At 43.4% G+C, this 17,843-nt stretch overlaps 2 protein-coding genes across 2 annotated transcripts in view; both read right to left on the bottom strand.

Moving 5' to 3' along the window:
• The window catches only part of ncaph2 (non-SMC condensin II complex, subunit H2), a 302,512-nt gene that overhangs the window by 8,677 nt on the left and 275,992 nt on the right, over positions 1 to 17,843 (bottom strand). The gene's annotated exons all lie outside the window — the stretch shown is intronic.
• Positions 10,481 to 13,261, bottom strand: LOC144461819 (uncharacterized; the record flags this gene model as incomplete). The annotated part of the gene is made up of 4 exons (XM_078165489.1): positions 10,481 to 10,788; positions 11,546 to 11,705; positions 12,493 to 12,707; positions 13,102 to 13,261. Coding segments are annotated over 4 exons (738 nt in total), but the record flags the coding sequence as incomplete, so codon positions are not given.

The raw sequence follows: 17,843 nt of genomic DNA, 5'->3' as shown, positions 1-17,843 counted from the left end.
AAAAAGTTGTAACATTACAACTTTATTCTTGTAATATTATGACTTTTTCTCAGTTACAACTTTATTCTTGTAATATTATGAGAATAAAGTCGTAATATTACAACTTTTTCTCAGTTACGACTTTATTTTCGTAATATTATGACTTTATTCTGGTAATATTACAAGAATAAAGTTGTAATGTTACAACTTTTTCTCAGTTATGACTTTATTCTTGTAATATTACGACCTTTTCTCAGTTACAACTTTATTCTTGTAATATTACGACTTTATTCTCGTAATATTATGACTTTTTCTCAGTTACGACTTTTTTCTTGTAATATTACGACTTTATTCTCGTAATATTACGACTTTTTCTCAGTTACGACTTTATTCTGGTAATATTACGACTTTATTCTCGTAATATTACGACTTTATTCTGGTAATATTACGACTTTTTCTCAGTTACGACTTTATTCTGGTAAGATTACGACTTTATTCTCGTAATATTACGACTTTATTCTGGTAATATTACGACTTTTTCTCAGTTACGACTTTATTCTGGTAATATTACGACTTTATTCTGGTAATATTACGACTTTTTCTCAGTTACGACTTTATTCTTGTAATATTACGACTTTATTCTCGTAATATTACAAGTTTTTCTCAGTTACGACTTTATTCTCGTAATATTACGACTTTATTCTGGTAATATTACGAGTTTTTTCTCAGTTCCGACTTTATTCTCATAATATTACGACTTTATTCTCGAAATCTCCTTTTTTTTTTCTTCAGTATGGCCCTAATACTCCGTTGTACAGGTTAAGTTATGCTGACTTCATGTAAAATTCTGCTTCAGACACTTTTCCACCCCTACCAGGACACAGCTCTCTGATATAATCACGAATAATTACTGTGACCATGTTTAAAGATATTTAACATTGTGCGAAATATTGTCGATCAGCAGCTTCAGTTCAAAAGAATCTGTATCGGGAAATGTTTGGATCAATGCACATGTGATGACAGAGAGAAGTTTTGGACTGAATGTGGAAATCAGAATCAGAAACTTACTTTTCTAGAGACATCTCAGGCTGTTCGTCTGATTTGTGAAAGGATGGTCGTCTACAGAATGTACTTGTAACTCTTTAAACAAAAAAGGGAAACTATTGGAGCCGACAGTATTTATAGGTTATTGAACGATGGTTTTATTGGTCCGACCCATAGAAGATCAAATTGGGCTGCATGTGGCCCCTGAACTAAATGAGTTTGACACCCCTGAGACAGGGAGGGTTGGGAACCAGAGGGTCGCTGGCCCGAGTCCTCGTACAGGCCAAGCATGGAGCGTGGACTGGTAGCTGGAGAGGTGCCAGTTTGCCTCCAGGGCACTGCTGAGGTGCCCTTGAGCAAGGCACTGAACCCCCAAGTGCTCGGGCCCTCGTCCATGGTCAGCCCCCTCACTCTGACATCTCTCCATCTAATGCATGTATAGATCCTGTTTGTGTGTGTGTGTATTTCTGAGTGTGTGTATGACAGCAGAGTGAAAACACTGAACTTCCTCTCAGGGATTAATAAAGTTATCTGATCTAATTTCACCCTCGATAACAGTGGTGTGTTTGTCTGCAGTGACCTCACACACACACACACACACACACACGCACACACACACACACACACGCACACACACACTTTGACCAGCAGATGGCGTCCTCGCCTCACTTTAGTTCAGTGAATAAACTTGATCACAGGTTGAAGTTCCTTTATGAAGTCGTGTTTCAGCCACACTGACACGACTCAGATTATTTCATATTAAAATGATGTTGATCAGTTTCTGTTTTTCATTTTCAAATCATAATGTTTTAATATGACGAACTCTGCAAGATCATTTATTTCTATAGATTAACTCAAGACCAACGGCACCAGATGTTTTTACCAGCTCCCTGTCCAGGTGTTGAGTCAGTCTGCTGTCAGACATGTTGACTACTCTGCTCCACAGATGCTACACGTCACCTCATGTCACCACATGCTGCAGGGTTCAGAGCCATTTTATGCAGAGAAGAGCCGACAGCTCTGTTCTGACATCACATTTTGTTTGCTGACAACATGCGCCACATGCAGCTCCTCTGCTCCTCTCCAGCTGCTCCCTGTGGCTTTAAGAAATGCTTTTTGAACACTTTCATTTTTTTCATATTTGTCGGCCTAAAGTGAATCTTAACTGTAAAATGTGTCGCCTCTACACTGGCTACACAAACTGATTTAACATGTTGTCAACCAAATGTGTGTTATACGTCATACAGCTCGGCCTCCACAGCGCTCCATCATCATCCTCACTGTGACCTCGTCACATGTCCACGTTTGGTCATGGACTTTCCACGTCCACATATGACGTCCAAGGTACCCTGGGTGTGTTGGTTGTTGACGTTCTGGGACGCCGTGTCAACTTCAGCCTGTTACATACATTGTCAGTTTTCAAAATACACTTTATTTTTCACAGTTTGCATACAGTCTCTTTCAAAATAAAAGCACTACGTCGGTACAACACCAAGAATTGACTTTTCTTCCTCCAACACCACACACGTGGTTGTGTTTAGGAAAAAGAACAGGGTTTGGCTTTAGAATCTTACGGGATACAAACACCACTCTCTCAGGTGAAAGTCAGTGGTTGTTGGACCCCTCTTGCCCGCCCTAGTCGGACTTTTGCCACCTTAACTTTCGTCCTTGTCCCGCTGCGTTTCCACGTGACATCGCCAGGCACTGTTAAACTATAACAGCAACCGGGCGCGTATCATGCCGATGTTGAAGAGCCCTTCTATTTCGTTGGTTTCTGACGCCACACATCACTGCCAAAACAACGGATTTCGATGACTTTAGAGTGAGACCAGGCTCTCACCACATACTGCAAGTTTAGGAGCCATTCAACGCACACCAGCCAGGTCTGGTTATCAAGTTCTTGGTTTGTATTTTGGATCTACTGGGTAAATCAAACCCTATTTCTTCCAACCAAACCCTGTTTTTCTCATTGCCTCACTGCATGGTCCCTGACACTTGTTTAGACCGATCAGTAATGTTTATAAGCTCATGTCGACTTCACTGTTAGCTTCATTATACGGCTCAAATATGTTACACAGCTCCACACAGGTTATTTTATGCCAGCAAAGGTTGCCGACACCTGGCTCACAGTAACCCCAAACCCTGCAGCGCACTCTAGCCAAGACACCTACACAGCTTAACCTTTCTAAAGACAGCGCCCAAAGCCTCACCTGCAGTCTGATGAAGTTTTTATTCCTCTACCCAACGTAACATAGTCGTCTGGAGTCAGTCCTTAATATTTGTAGCGCTCAGTGTAGAACAGATTAAATCTAAACTTTGTCCGACTCTCCTTTGTTCCTGAAACACATCACCTGAGTTTTCTCTTATCAAATTAGTTGGTGATTAATTTAACAGTTGGCACCCAGTTAATCATCTGTTGCAGCTCCACGTGGGTCGCTCTATTTATCCATATGAAATATCAAATGCATCATCACTTCAGGTGCAGGACAGATTTCCTCTCAGGAGGAAATAATCAACAGAAACAGAACATTTTGAGGATGGTAATCACAGTAATATTCCATATACAGCACAGAGATGAGAGCAGATGTTCAGCTCAGTTATGAGTCTGCTGGTTCTGACTCTCATGTCATTAAATCAAACTTCCTCCTGACTTAGATTTGATGAGTTGGGATGAGAACGTGTTGCAGCAACATCACGACTGTGAACACATCTCTGTATTTAAACTGTGAACTTGTCCCTCAGACAATAATCTGCACATTCCTGCACCTCGTTAAAAACACACTCTTTAAAACAAGACCGCTCGAAAAGTCGGGTCTGGGTCTGCTTCCAAACGGACTCTGGTGCGGTTCATTTGTGGTGTGAAAGAAAACGAGCCAACATCAGGATTAATGATGCAGATATGTGATTTTAGCAGCAGCTACACCAACAATAAATCCATCTGATGATTTCTGCACAAACTTCTGCTTGGTCCCCCCACGGCCCTGATGATGCAGGAGGACAAACACCTAAACTGTCCAACTGACCAGCTTCCTGTCAGTCACAAGAACTTCATGTTTACTCCTCTTGGTTTGTTTGTAAAAAGTCAGTGTGAACAGGAACTGAACCAAAAATAAAATGCAGCAATTCCCCTCCGGTGCGACTGAATGAACCGAACACCCTCAGTCTGCTCTGTGATTGACCCTCCGCTCAGTTCCACTGGTCCAACACTTCGTCTTGAGAGACCTTCAGACACACCTGTGAGTACCAGTCTCGGCTTCTGCACTGCTCCACCAGCTCTTGGTATTTAGCAAGTTTCCTCTCATGAGCTTTTTTAAAGGGTTAAATGAATGTTTTGTGTGGACTCCCTACTTGTCACTTTAGCCCTGTCTCTACCGGGTCCATGTCATTGGTCCAACATCCCATTAGTCCGACGGTCCGTGGTGCTGAACGGCTCCCGGTGGTCGTATTTCTACCTTGATGGTGTGCTGCAACACCGGCTCTGGGTCAGCTGGGAAAGGCTTGAGGCGGAGCAGGCTCACAGCTTATGTGTTTGCCACTTTCTTTTTCATTTTAACCCACACCATGATCTTTTCCTGACCCTAACCAAGTGGTTTTTGTGCCTAAACCTAACCAGACCTTAACCACAGGGCATCATGATGATTTCGGAACAACGGGACTTCAGAACAATGAGTTTAATGTGGTCGGAACAATGGGATGTCGAACCAATGGGCAGTTCCCTCTCCACCAAACCCTTTCAGTCCAGCACCTTTGGAACCAGCAGTAAGCCTTCAGACATGGTACCTAGAGCCTCGGTGTGTTCAGACAGTCCTCTTAAATGTGGGCGGGGTTGTTGTCACTCACTGCTCCGTCCAGCACTCGCTGTATTTCCTCATCAGCGGTGACACAGATGGAAGTCTGCACCTGGTTTATCGTCCACAGAACGAGGCTGCACGCCCACATTTTCACAACAAAATAGAACAGGCTGCAGTGAGAGTCTCTCTCCATGGGATATTTAAAAATAGCAGCTTTGTGCATTTAGTCCTTCTCAGGCAAGCTCAGGGGTTTAGTGTTGCTGTAGCCCACAGGAAGTGAGGATTAGAATATATGACCTTCACATAATCCGCTCCAAATTAATCTATATTTTTAAAGTCATTACTAAAAGTGTGTGTCATATAAAAACTAAAGTGATGGTCAAAGTTGTCACAGTGAAATTTAAGGTGTGCTGATGGATTCACGTCATCAACTCATGCATTGAGTAACATTACAAGTTAACGTTCCACCTTAAAAGTTGCCGGCAGTCGGCCCAGTGAATGAAGTTATTTTTTCTCTTTCATTTTATAGTTGTAGTTTACTGATGTATGAACAGAGGTTACATAAAACCAGAGTGAGCGTCCTCTACTGACCAATCAGACTGCAGGGTTTCTAGCTCCACCTTTTAGTACCAGATCTGTGTGCTAGGTACCCCAACAGAGGGGGGACCAAACATGGGGACGCTAAGGAACGCTTCTGTTGGGACCATCCACAACTTTCACTGTGGAGACAGAAACTATGAACTGAACTGAACTGCTCGGAGGAAACGGGGCTTTTGTGACAGATATGGCACGTTCACCTGATTTCAGCACATGATGAAAACATAATCCAAAATACAATCTTAATTTTAGCACCTCATTTATTTCTCATAAACCTTTATATTCTGCAGCATCAGGCTCTCACAGTAACGTCTGCTGTGTTGTTCCTGTTGTGTTGAGGCTCTGAGGAGTTTTTAATCTAACATCATTATTATATTTATGTGTTTCTGTTTCCTTCCTGCCTGAAGAGAACACCTTCCTCTTGATTTATGGCCTCAGTGTGTGTTTCATCTGCACAGCTCAGAGGACGGGTCACAGATGACAGCAGCGTCCACAGACCGGCTGCTGTAACATCAAACCTTCACTTCTGTGTTTCTGTGGAAACATTGCTGAGCGGGCTTCTCGTTTTTCAGTAAAAACTCTCAGCAGCTTTGGGAGGTAAGCCAGAAACAGGACGTTCACACCGGGCAGCACACAGTGTTCAGGTCGGCCTCCATCAAGGACAGAGAGGCGTTCAGGGGCAACGATTAGAGTCAGAGAAGTACACAGGGCAAAATAACTGCAGAGTGACCTCACAGAAACAATATTTAGTCTGTGAGTGATGAGGATCCTGTTAGTGCAGATTAACCTCAGCAGAACACGACTCTGCTGCAGGACAATAAGATACACCTTCATTATAAACCAACACACAGTCCCAGCCGATCATCAAGAGCTCTCTGACAGGAGTGTAAAACAGAGAGACAGAAACAACATCTCTAATTTGATGTTTAAAATTCCAGTAGTGTTGGAAATGAAGGAGTTTCTGTGGATCGTCTTTGTTGCCGGAGGCGTCTTTAAACCCCTGAAGAGGGCAGCGGCTCAGACTGACAGACTCACACTGAGCTCTGTGTTCGACTCTGATGGTAACAAATCCTCTGAAAAGTCATCTCGAGTAAACAACACACCACGCTGTTTGTCCACAGACTCCACAAACACACGTCCTGATCTGTATCTAAACTCTCACTAAACAAATGTGATGTATGATGCGACAGCACTGTGCGCACAGTTCGGTTGGTTCAGGCACAAACGTGACTTTGAGTTACAAAGTGGACGCTTGTCAGAGTTCTTTAATTTTCTCTCTACATGTGCGTACGCTGGATATGGAACGCCACATGTGCCATCAGATGCCTCAATTATGATCTAATTTGCTTTAAAAGGCAGCTTGTCATGTGACTGTACACCACTAAAGCTGATTTTTAAATGCATTTTTTTTTTCAGTGAAAAAACAGGCTGCTTTTACAAGAAGGCAGCTGCATCGTCCGGTGTGGAAACAGGAGCTGACTGAAGTTAGCGGAGGTTCGCTGATCATAACCGCAGGTCCTCTTGCCACAGTTGGCACTGTTTGTCCTCCACACATGCCATCTCCTCAGCTCATTCAGTAATTTTCCACTCACCCTGCGTCGTCACTACACCTACCTGTCTATCACCTGTCCACACATTTCCCGCTCCTGCTGGTCCTCCACGCCCACCTCATCAGGCTAAAGGTGCAGACACACCAAACCCACATCAAAGAACTAGCGGCGACAAAAGCCAACTGGTGCGTCGTCTACGTCGCCTCACGTTGCCCTGTGTCAGTTGCATTTGAACACACTACACGGACTACATCCGACGGCCAAGTAGCACGTACGTTCTGCGCCTGCGTGAGAGAGAGCGGAGTGAGAGAGTGGTACATCCTGTCAGCCGAGGGGTTTCCTATCTGTGCAGCCGAGCACCGCAGCACCTCCACGGACTATTACATCCAGACGGTCCCGGTGTTTCCTCCACAGGCTCCACTTCACTCAGCTGCCCGATAAACCCGCTGCTTCTTCCCACTTTAACCTGAATAACAAACCAGGGCTCGGTGCTCCGGTTGGATCCAAACGGAGAGCCGGGGCTAGCTCAGAGACTAGCGGAGGCTAACTGGCTGTGCTTCCCTCCGGTCATGCTGCGGCTAACGCTCCGCTAGCCGCTCCCAGCTAGCTCCGGTTTGTTATTCAGGTTAAAGTGTGAAGAAGCAGCGGGTCTGTGGGGCAGCTGAGTGAAGTGGAGCCTGAGGAGGAAGCACCGGTTAGCCCCGGTTTCACTACAGGCAGATTCACTCGCTACAGGGGCGAGGAAATAAAACCTGAACAGCCAATCAGAGTGATCTCTCTCACCAACAAGCTCCACCACCGATTCAACCTGCTCAATCAGCCGACGAAGTGCCGACACTCACTGACGGCCCGGCTTTGGTCGACGGCCGACCGTCGGCTTGGTGTGTCAGGGCCTTAACACCACTCACCTGTGGATCATTACCCCCTGTCACTATAAAGACGCCCACTTCACGTACACGCCTTACCAGATTGTTCTTCGCCTCCATGCAAAACTTTCCAGTAGTTCCATGGTGTTCATTATGTCTTCACTTTCTGATAATCACTTTAGTTGTTCTTTTATCTCAGACATGTATTAAGGTGTTACATACCTTTTTAGGCTTCTTCACATGTTTCGGCGCCAGGTCCGCCTTCCTCAGAAGTGTCATTTGGTGGTGATTGTGACGCGTCTTTATCGGCTGATCTGTCAATCAGCTGATGCTAGGGAGGCGTGATCGTCCTGTCAAAACAATCACACCTCCCGCTGTCTGTCCACCACCTCTCCAGGACGCTGCTCCAGGTGTAGGAGAGTATGTATGCCCCCTCGTCCCTGTTCATCGCCCCTGGGCCCTCCCAGATAGCAAAATATAACTGGACCGGACATGGGCCAGATGAACTGAAAAATTCGGTCCGATTTGGTAAAACTGATCCACCCCAGTGTCTTTTTGCACAATGGGCCAGAACCGGCATGGACTCACTTGCCAGATCTGCAACACTTCTGGGCCAGAACTGGTCCAGAGTAGCAAAAACCAAGTTAATATATGGCCCGCATATGGCAAACTTATGTTACCCAAAAACTACACTCTGATCAGAACTGGGCCAGATGTAGTCCGGATTTGTTCCAAAACAGTTCTCAGTATTGAATACGAGGGTCCATTTTGTTCAATGTATCATACTTTAATGTGTTTACATTGCAAATTAAGTTTGTCTATCTATGAAAATCAATAATAACAATACTTCCTTTTCATTTAAGTGCCATTTATTCAAGGTAACAGGGTGCATCATAACATTGCACAAACTGCAACACTTAGCAGCATGATATTGCATAAAATCTTGGTAAAAACAAAATATTGTGAACAGCATATCCTCAAAACACAATGCTGCCATAGTAAGTATTTAAGTTAAAACTGTTAACATGAAAACTGAAGTGGTGCAAGTGCCACGTTCTGCTCTCCTGCTCTACAGTACACAGAAAGTATGTGTTCAGTTCAGGATACCAGTCCTATTTGGAGTGGGCAACCACAGATCATTTTCAAAACAATTATAAAAATTATAAAAACATGAAATAAATAAATAAAAGAAATACATTAGAAAAAAAAATCCCTCCACACCCCACAAATAAAGTAGCAGAACCATACAACACACATTTTCATGCTCTTAAAACTCTGAGATGTGGAGAGGAAGTCGTCACAGACGATTTTGAAATAGAACAGTTTTTTTTCCAAAGATTACGATTTTATTTTTTTTTTTCATAAAAAATATTTTTAGTGAAACAAGCAACTTCACATTTTAGATGAGCCTTTTCAAATTGTAATACACATATTGTATTGTTAACATTCAAACAGTTCCGGAACAAAATAGTAAATGTTTTCTCCCTGCATATGTTGTACAGTGCAACAAATTCTCCAACACTAACTTGCAGAAAGGACAGAACACTTGGGTACACTGGCCATATGAGAGAGAGATCAAGGGTTTCCCATGTCACCGAGCAGCCTCTGGTTCTGAGCCGTGGACCTAGAGATGAAAAATATTTGTGATTACAAATGATTTAATGATTAAGGCTATCAAATAAAATACTCAGTTGCGGCCGTTTACTTTGTAACTAGAATTCGTAAAGGGCGAGAGGGATGAGACTGAGGATAAAGATATGATTTTTAAAGGATAAATGGTGAACAAAATAGATTGAGAGGTGTTTTTGTTTGATAAAATCTTTCTGAAATGTTTAATTGTAACTTATTTAAATAAATTTTGACTTTAACAAAAATCATTTTATCCTCCTTGTTGAATTTAAGAGAAACAGACGCAGCACGCAACAGGAACAAGAGCTTCAGAATGCGACAATTGTGAGATTCAAACAACATCAGCTTGAGAAAGACCAGAAAGACGGAGCATGGGTTCCACTGGGTCCTTCCTTATGTTAAAAAAAAAATGAAAAACTAGTACAGATAAGTCCTGTAGCAGAGATGAGAGATCCGATAGCCAGCTGCAAGTAACAACCATGCACGCACACATACAGTACACCTCTGATCCAGCCACAGATCCAAGGGTCGAGTGATTAGTTATTTTTCTAATTACATCTAACACAATAACATTAAACCACATAGAAGCAGGCCTCTTTATTTGCCTCTATTTCTCTTTATCTTACTGCCTATATCACACAGAAAGCAAGATTTTATGTTATTATGTTGGATGTCATTAGAAAAATGACAAATTATTTGCCCCTGGGGTCTGTGGTTGGAGCTGAGGTGTGTGTGTGTGTGTGTGTGTGTGTGCGTGCATAACTGTGTCTTGCAGCTGGCTGTTGGCTCCCTCATCTCTTCAACAGGACTTACCTATACTAGTCATTTAATTTATTAACACCAAGAAAGAGGTCTGCAACTCAACAGAACACAAGCGCACAGCTCAGCGAACGAGACAAATGATGATTAATAAAAATAAATAACTAAATTTAACACATTGAGAAGCGAATTGACACATGAGCACCGCTGTGTGCAGTCTCTACAGCAAAAAGAACACTTCTCTCTCCTTCTCTCCCGACCAACTGAGCTCGCCCAAACCAGTCATTTTTGGCCTCGGGTTCAAATCATGAATTCTAATTGGAACTATAATACCAAACAACTCAAACTATGACTTCATTCATACTGTACACTACAAGGCAGTAACAAACATCAGCAGTGGTAACAGTAGCAAACTCATTAAAATATCAGTTGCTTCAAGTGTTACCTGCGTTCGCATCATGCGGTCCCTACGACCACCTCCTCTGTCAGATGCCAAGTTGAACCATCTGATTACATGTTTATTGATGTCCATGTCTGACGCTTGCTTTGCCACATGACTTTTGCGTACAGCACCTATACAAACAACATTCATAGCAAATTAATGCAAGCACCATAAGGGACACATATTAAGTCCACAGTGGACAACACTGTTAAATACAGATGCTATGTGCAAAATCTGAGGTACATCTTTCACTTTTTCATAAAAGTATGAAACTTGGTACAGTTGTACAATTTGAGGACCTGAACATTTTCAGATATGGAGCCATTGCAGAATTGCTTTGTAGTTGCCTTGGTAACTTTTCATTTTCAACACAGTATAATTATGTATTTTGCATTATCTCCTGAACCAAACATAACGGAGAAAAGGTGATGTCTACCCCTGTGTTCTAATGGTCAAGGATTACAGTGACCCAACATGTGACATCATAAACTGTTCAAGTAAACAGCTAAAGGTGAATTCAGAGACATTGTGACATGGAACTTGACTTAAAAAGCGTGAAACTTGGCACAGTTATACAGTTTAGGGCCTTGAACATTTTTTTAGATATGAAGCCATTGCAGAATTGCCTTCTGGTTGCCATGGCAGCCATATTACTTGTAGCCATAACCGAATTAGGTGTTTTGCATCATATCTCCTGACCCAAACATAGTGACACAGAAAAAGAGATGTCTAGCCCCATGTTTTGATGGTCAAGGATTAAAGATTAAATGCAACACCATAAGCTGTTGAACAGTTAATGATGAATTCAGTTTTATGAGCAACATTGTAACATCTTTTTTCATGGTTTAAACTTTTTTCTAATGATATGTTTATGCATTCTGTACTTACGTGCAAGTACTGCCTTTATCGCCATTTGTCTAAAGGCCATCTTGCCGTTTGCTCCCTTCCAACTGATTTTCTTGGCCACACTATCACAGAACATGTGTGACAGGATGTTCCAGGTAACGCGCTTGGTGTCCTGTCCTCCAATGGAACCCAGGACCGAAATCTGGGGTAATGAAAAATGAAGACAAATTATAACTGTAAATTAACTATACTGTCATTTTCATAATTTGAATGACTTTAAGCAACGGGGGGAGGACAGAGAGAGAGGGGTAGCCAAAGGAATCAAATGCCAAAATTAGCTGTACATCAATCTACAAGTAAAACAGAGGAATTGGTACTCAGCATTTGATTTGGGTGACTGAAAGTGTAGATATACTGAAAAAAAGGAATAGGCATGAAAAAGCATCTCTCAAACACTAAGTCAAAATCTGTATGTCACATCATCAATTGAAATGTCAACTGTCATTATCCCAAGGACTGCTGAGTAAGCATGTGTGAAAATTGTGGGAATAACGTTAAAAATGACTAATGACTACAGTTTTGAAAAGTCCCCCCAACTGTGGCTTTGGTGAAAAACGTCAGCGCATAATAACACTGCAGTCAAAGAGAGATGAATGACACTTTGGTGCTTTGTGACCAAATTTCAAAAACAAGGTCCTGTACCTAGAATAGTTACATTGTCTGAAAAGTGCACAAAATTTCTCCTTTTTTATGTATAAATTATATATGTGAGGTTGAAAGTTATAGATCAGAGTATAATTTGTTTAAAATATTTCTGAACAATTTCACAATTCCTCCATGTGAATGTGAAATAAAAGGGTTTCAAAGTGCAGATTCTGCAGAGGATGGTTCTCAGCGTTCACAGTAAGAGTGAAGAAAACGATAATCACAATGTTAAACTTATGGTAGCTCTAATGGTTAAAATGTAAGTAGGACAAATGAGTTCATACCAAGTTCTTTTTCTGTGAGGAATTGCGTGGTTCTTTCAGCCACTCTTCGAAGTTTTCCACCTCCTCCAGTGAACCAAAGGGAAACTGAATGCCTTCAGGTACTTCTGTTGGACATTCATCAACCATCCTCCCAGGAATTAAGTTGACCATTGCAATCAGTTGTGTTAGCTGATGCTTCATGTGTTCAAGCAGTTTCAGGATGTGAAGTTCAGCAGCTGACATAGAGAAAAAAAGCATACCAACACATAAATGTTATGTCTTTAGGGTCAAACATTTTCTCTCTGTAAAGGACTAAATGATGTGCCAGTGATTAAAAACTAAAGGTTGGCAATGAGAAGCAAGTGTTTGTGGAGAAGTGTCTGTATTTGGTTTTCTGTCATGTCATGTGTGTTTAACAATATTTCAGGCAATAACCATGATGATGATGATGATGGCAAGTATACGTTTATCTGCAAAGACAATCGTCCTGGGCTACTTGCTTATTGTCCCACACTAACACAACATTATCTAAAGAGGAATGCTATATCTGCAACTGACAGAAGTAATTATCATCATGGCCAAAACATAAAAGTTGATGTGCAAGTAGGAATTACAGTTGTGGACACCTACCAGAGCAAGGTATCTGCTCTATTCCTGATCGCCCCACTCTAAAAGATGGCCTGAAGAGTTCAGGAGTGTCTTGAGACCACAAGGATGACTGTGAGTGGGATGCAGAGAATGAAGATGGCTGAGAAGACGGCACTGGACATGACGATGACGATGACGATGACCGACGAGAAGACAATCCTGGGCGTGTCGATGACCGATGACTAGATGACCCTGGGCGTGCTGATGACCTACGAGGAGACGGTAATGAACTTGGTGATGACCAACGAGGAGATGACCCTGGGTGTGCTGATGACCAACGAGGAGATGACCTTGGGTGTGCTGATGACCGACGAGGAGATGTCCCTGGGTGTGCTGATGACCGACGAGGAGATGACCCTGGGTGTGCTGATGACCAACGAGGAGATGACCCTGGACATGCTGATGATCGACGAGGAGATGACCCTGGGTGTGCTGATGATCTACGAGGAGATGACCCTGGACGTGTTGATGACCGACGAGGAGATGACCCTGGCCGTGCTGATGATCGACGAGGAGATGACCCTGGACGTGCTGATGATCGACGAGGAGATGACCCTGGACGTGCTGATGATCGACGAGGAGATGACCCTGGGTGTGCTGATGATCTACGAGGAGATGACCCTGGGCGTGTTGATGACCGACGAGGAGATGACCCTGGGCGTGCTGATGATCGACGAGGAGATGACCCTGGACGTGCTGATGACCAACGAGGAGATGACCCTGGACATGCTGATGATCGACGAGGAGATGACCCTGGGTGTGCTGATGATCGACGAGGAGATGACCCTGGGTGTGCTGATGATCGACGAGGAGATGACCCTGGGCGTGTTGATGACCGACGAGGAGATGACCCTGGCCGTGCTGATGACCGACGAGGAGATGACCCTGGGCGTGTTGATGACCGACGAGGAGATGACCCTGGATGTGCTGATGACCGACGAGGAGATGACCCTGGCCGTGCTGATGACCGACGAGGAGATGACCCTGGACGTGTTGATGACCGACGAGGAGATGACCCTGGGCGTGTTGATGACCGACGAGGAGATGACCCTGGCCGTGCTGATGACCGACGAGGAGATGACCCTGGCCGTGCTGATGACCGACGAGGAGATGACCCTGGACGTGCTGATGACCAACGAGGAGATGACCCTGGACATGCTGATGATCTACGAGGAGATGACCCTGGGTGTGCTGATGATCTACGAGGAGATGACCCTGGACGTGTTGATGACCGACGAGGAGATGACCCTGGCCGTGCTGATGATCGACGAGGAGATGACCCTGGACGTGTTGATGACCAACGAGGAGATGACCCTGGACGTGCTGATGATCGACGAGGAGATGACCCTGGGTGTGCTGATGATCTACGAGGAGATGACCCTGGGCGTGTTGATGACCGACGAGGAGATGACCCTGGCCGTGCTGATGATCGACGAGGAGATGACCCTGGACGTGCTGATGACCGACGAGGAGATGACCCTGGACGTGCTGATGACCAACGAGGAGATGACCCTGGACATGCTGATGATCGACGAGGAGATGACCCTGGGTGTGCTGATGATCTACGAGGAGATGACCCTGGGCGTGTTGATGACCGACGAGGAGATGACCCTGGCCGTGCTGATGATCGACGAGGAGATGACCCTGGCCATGCTGATGACCGATGAGGAGATGACCCTGGACGTGCTGATGACCAACGAGGAGATGACCCTGGACATGCTGATGATCGACGAGGAGATGACCCTGGGTGTGCTGATGATCTACGAGGAGATGACCCTGGGTGTGCTGATGATCGACGAGGAGATGACCCTGGGCGTGTTGATGACCGACGAGGAGATGACCCTGGCCGTGCTGATGACCGACGAGGAGATGACCCTGGGCGTGTTGATGACCGACGAGGAGATGACCCTGGACGTGTTGATGATCGACGAGGAGATGACCCTGGACGTGCTGATGATCGACGAGGAGATGACCCTGGACGTGTTGATGACCGATGAGGGTTTGGAATGGGGCTCAGAGATGACCAATGAGAAGGTGAAACTGGGCATCTTGATATGGGGTTTATAGAAGAGAGATATGAAGAACCAGTAGCTTAAAAGAATAACTGACCCAAACTTACAAATCTCTGGTTTTTGTAACAATACACATAAACGAAGACCTTGTATACTATGTATACTCCGTCAGTACACTTAACAATGTTGTTAATCACACCAACATCATCTCCAATGAAAAAGATGTTGTTCCCCGTTGAGATTTTCATTGTCCATTTGTCAGTATCTAACTGACTGTACTGTCCTTGTACATTAAGTCCACCTGGAATTGGTCCATCAAAGTGCTGTTTTTTTAAAGAACTTGATGCCACATCAGAAGCCCCAACAGTACTTGCACCAGAAGACCCAAAAGGAGTTTGTTCAGACAGTCTTCGAATGATCTGAGCAAGAGGGCGATCTGGTTTTCTAACTAGTCTCTTTATCTTTTGGAGCTGGTTTTCATAGGGAAATGCTGAAATGCGATCCAGACAACCAAACTGCTGTACATCCATTGGAAGATGAACTAAACCATGCACATTGTACACAACAGCATCTTTGCCATATATCTCACCAAAATGTGATACAAAAGTTTTAAGTAGTGTCTGAGCGTATTGACAGTAGGACACTGAGAGGTCTGCATTGATTAAAATAGCAATGGAAGTGGACAACAACATGAAGTTGTTATAGATATTACTTGCCAAATATGAAGACAGAAGGACAGGGCCAGTATACAATAGAAATTGTCTGAATTCAGTGGCCTTCCACCGGTCTATTTCTCTAAACGATCGTGGTTTCCGTGCAAATTCCACAGGAATATGAGGTCGCAGCTCTTTCATACGATCAGACATTTGGTTTACAACATTTGCAGGTAAACGAACATTGAGAGAACCTCTGAGCCACATTAGCAACAACTTCCTAACAACACCCAAACAAACCAAATGCATATAGTCCATTGGAAACTGTGACACCATGCCAACATTTGAACCATGAAAAGGATTTGGCCCATGTTGATGCTCCTCGTAAACCTGCTGTGCAAAAGCTTCATCCGTCCTCAGCATGCTATCAGTTAAAGGAAAAGTCATGCGTCTGTTCACATACAGTCCTTGCTGCACACATTTGTCACAACCGTAATATCCATTATGTGGCTTTATGTTCTTTACAAATGCTTTTGCAGGTGCATCACTTATTACAGAGTCAACATTCAGAAAAAGCCGTTTTCCATTAAAATCAAAGCCGTTTTCGAGTTCTTGTAGCTCAACAACAAAATCCTTTAGAAATTCATCAGCTGATCGTGGTTTGTTAGGCCCACAAAATAAAGCAATAATGACAGGCTCTTTCATTGGAACACTGACCAACAGTCCTAAAACAGGCCAAAGTTGAATGCCTGTGCTCTTAAACAGGGGTAACCCATCAATATTTATCTGCAACTTCAAGGTAAAACAATCAGCAAGTGAGTCGATGATCTGAGAAAGTGTCTTTTTGATAGAAGACAGTATGCCAAAATAGTGATACTGCCCCCCAACCTTGTTCTGAATAGTGTACTGAGTGTTAGTCTTTAGAATAGTTCTTGCATCTTTTGGTAAGTCAGGGTGGTAAAATCTCAATATACTTAATAGTGCTGTAAGAGCAATGAGTGAAATTCCAAAAGTTAGGGCCCAACTACAAATACTGTCTTGAAGGCTACATGGCTCAACACCTTCATCGTCAGATTCAGATGAATCTGAGCTACTACACTGAGGAGGGTCATAAATGTCCGCATCCACATGGTCAAAAGTGTTTGCATCCATATCACGGTCAGAAATGTTGGTGTCCATGTCTACATCTGTTTTGCTGTCGTCCCGCGCTACTGCATTTTCACTGCAAATGTCCTCCATCACACATTCTCCAGTACGATCATCAGCATTTAAAGGCAAATTAGTGCTGCAGTCTTCACTAATTTGCTGTAGTGTTCTCTTAAGGTCTCTTCGTGCACGCCTTCTCAGAGTGGAGTTAGACACAACCCTTGCTTCCATCTTTTACTTACGTCTTCAGCAATCAGCGCAGGAACAGCTGTTGATCACAGATCTACCGAGAGAGAAAAGGCAAAATATTAACAGTGTTTCATACAATATAGTGCCGCTACTGTTAACATTTATTTGGCTAAAGGTGAATTTCACTGTACAAATAAAATAATTTGTCCAATTACAGCACAACCATTTACATTTTCCTATGTGGCTGAACAAAGATATCTCAGCACAGAGATAGTGGCAGTGTTTAGAGTAATTTTAGAATAACTATTTTTACATGTAGACCCCCACAAACCACACTAAGCAGAAACCAACTAATTAAGGTGTTGAGTCCAGTCTTTTGCTCAGACATTTTTCCTTATGTCTGTCGTAGTAAATTGGCGCATGATGGGTTGGGACTACATGTCTGGATTAATCTGCTGTGACCTCATTTGTCTCTGTATGAATTCTACTTCTACGCTATGAGGGGTAAAACTCAAGTTATCTGCTTTAAATACATTAACAGAATAATTCAGTTTGTACATTGTACAGGTGGTTTAATATTACAGGTTTTTGCTCGGAGAAAATACACATTAGCCGTCGGTCTGAATATGTCATTTTAGTATTGTTACATTTTCTTCATCCTATTGTATGCATTGTTTAAAGTTCTTCTAATCTAGAGCACATCACGTAGAATCGAGTTCAGACA

This window comes from Epinephelus lanceolatus, chromosome 23 (assembly GCF_041903045.1).
Source record: "Epinephelus lanceolatus isolate andai-2023 chromosome 23, ASM4190304v1, whole genome shotgun sequence".
In the NCBI taxonomy this organism is placed as follows: Eukaryota; Metazoa; Chordata; class Actinopteri; order Perciformes; family Serranidae; genus Epinephelus; species Epinephelus lanceolatus.
The sequence above is the reverse complement of the archived record's forward strand: the minus strand, read 5'-3'. Positions and strand labels throughout refer to the sequence as shown.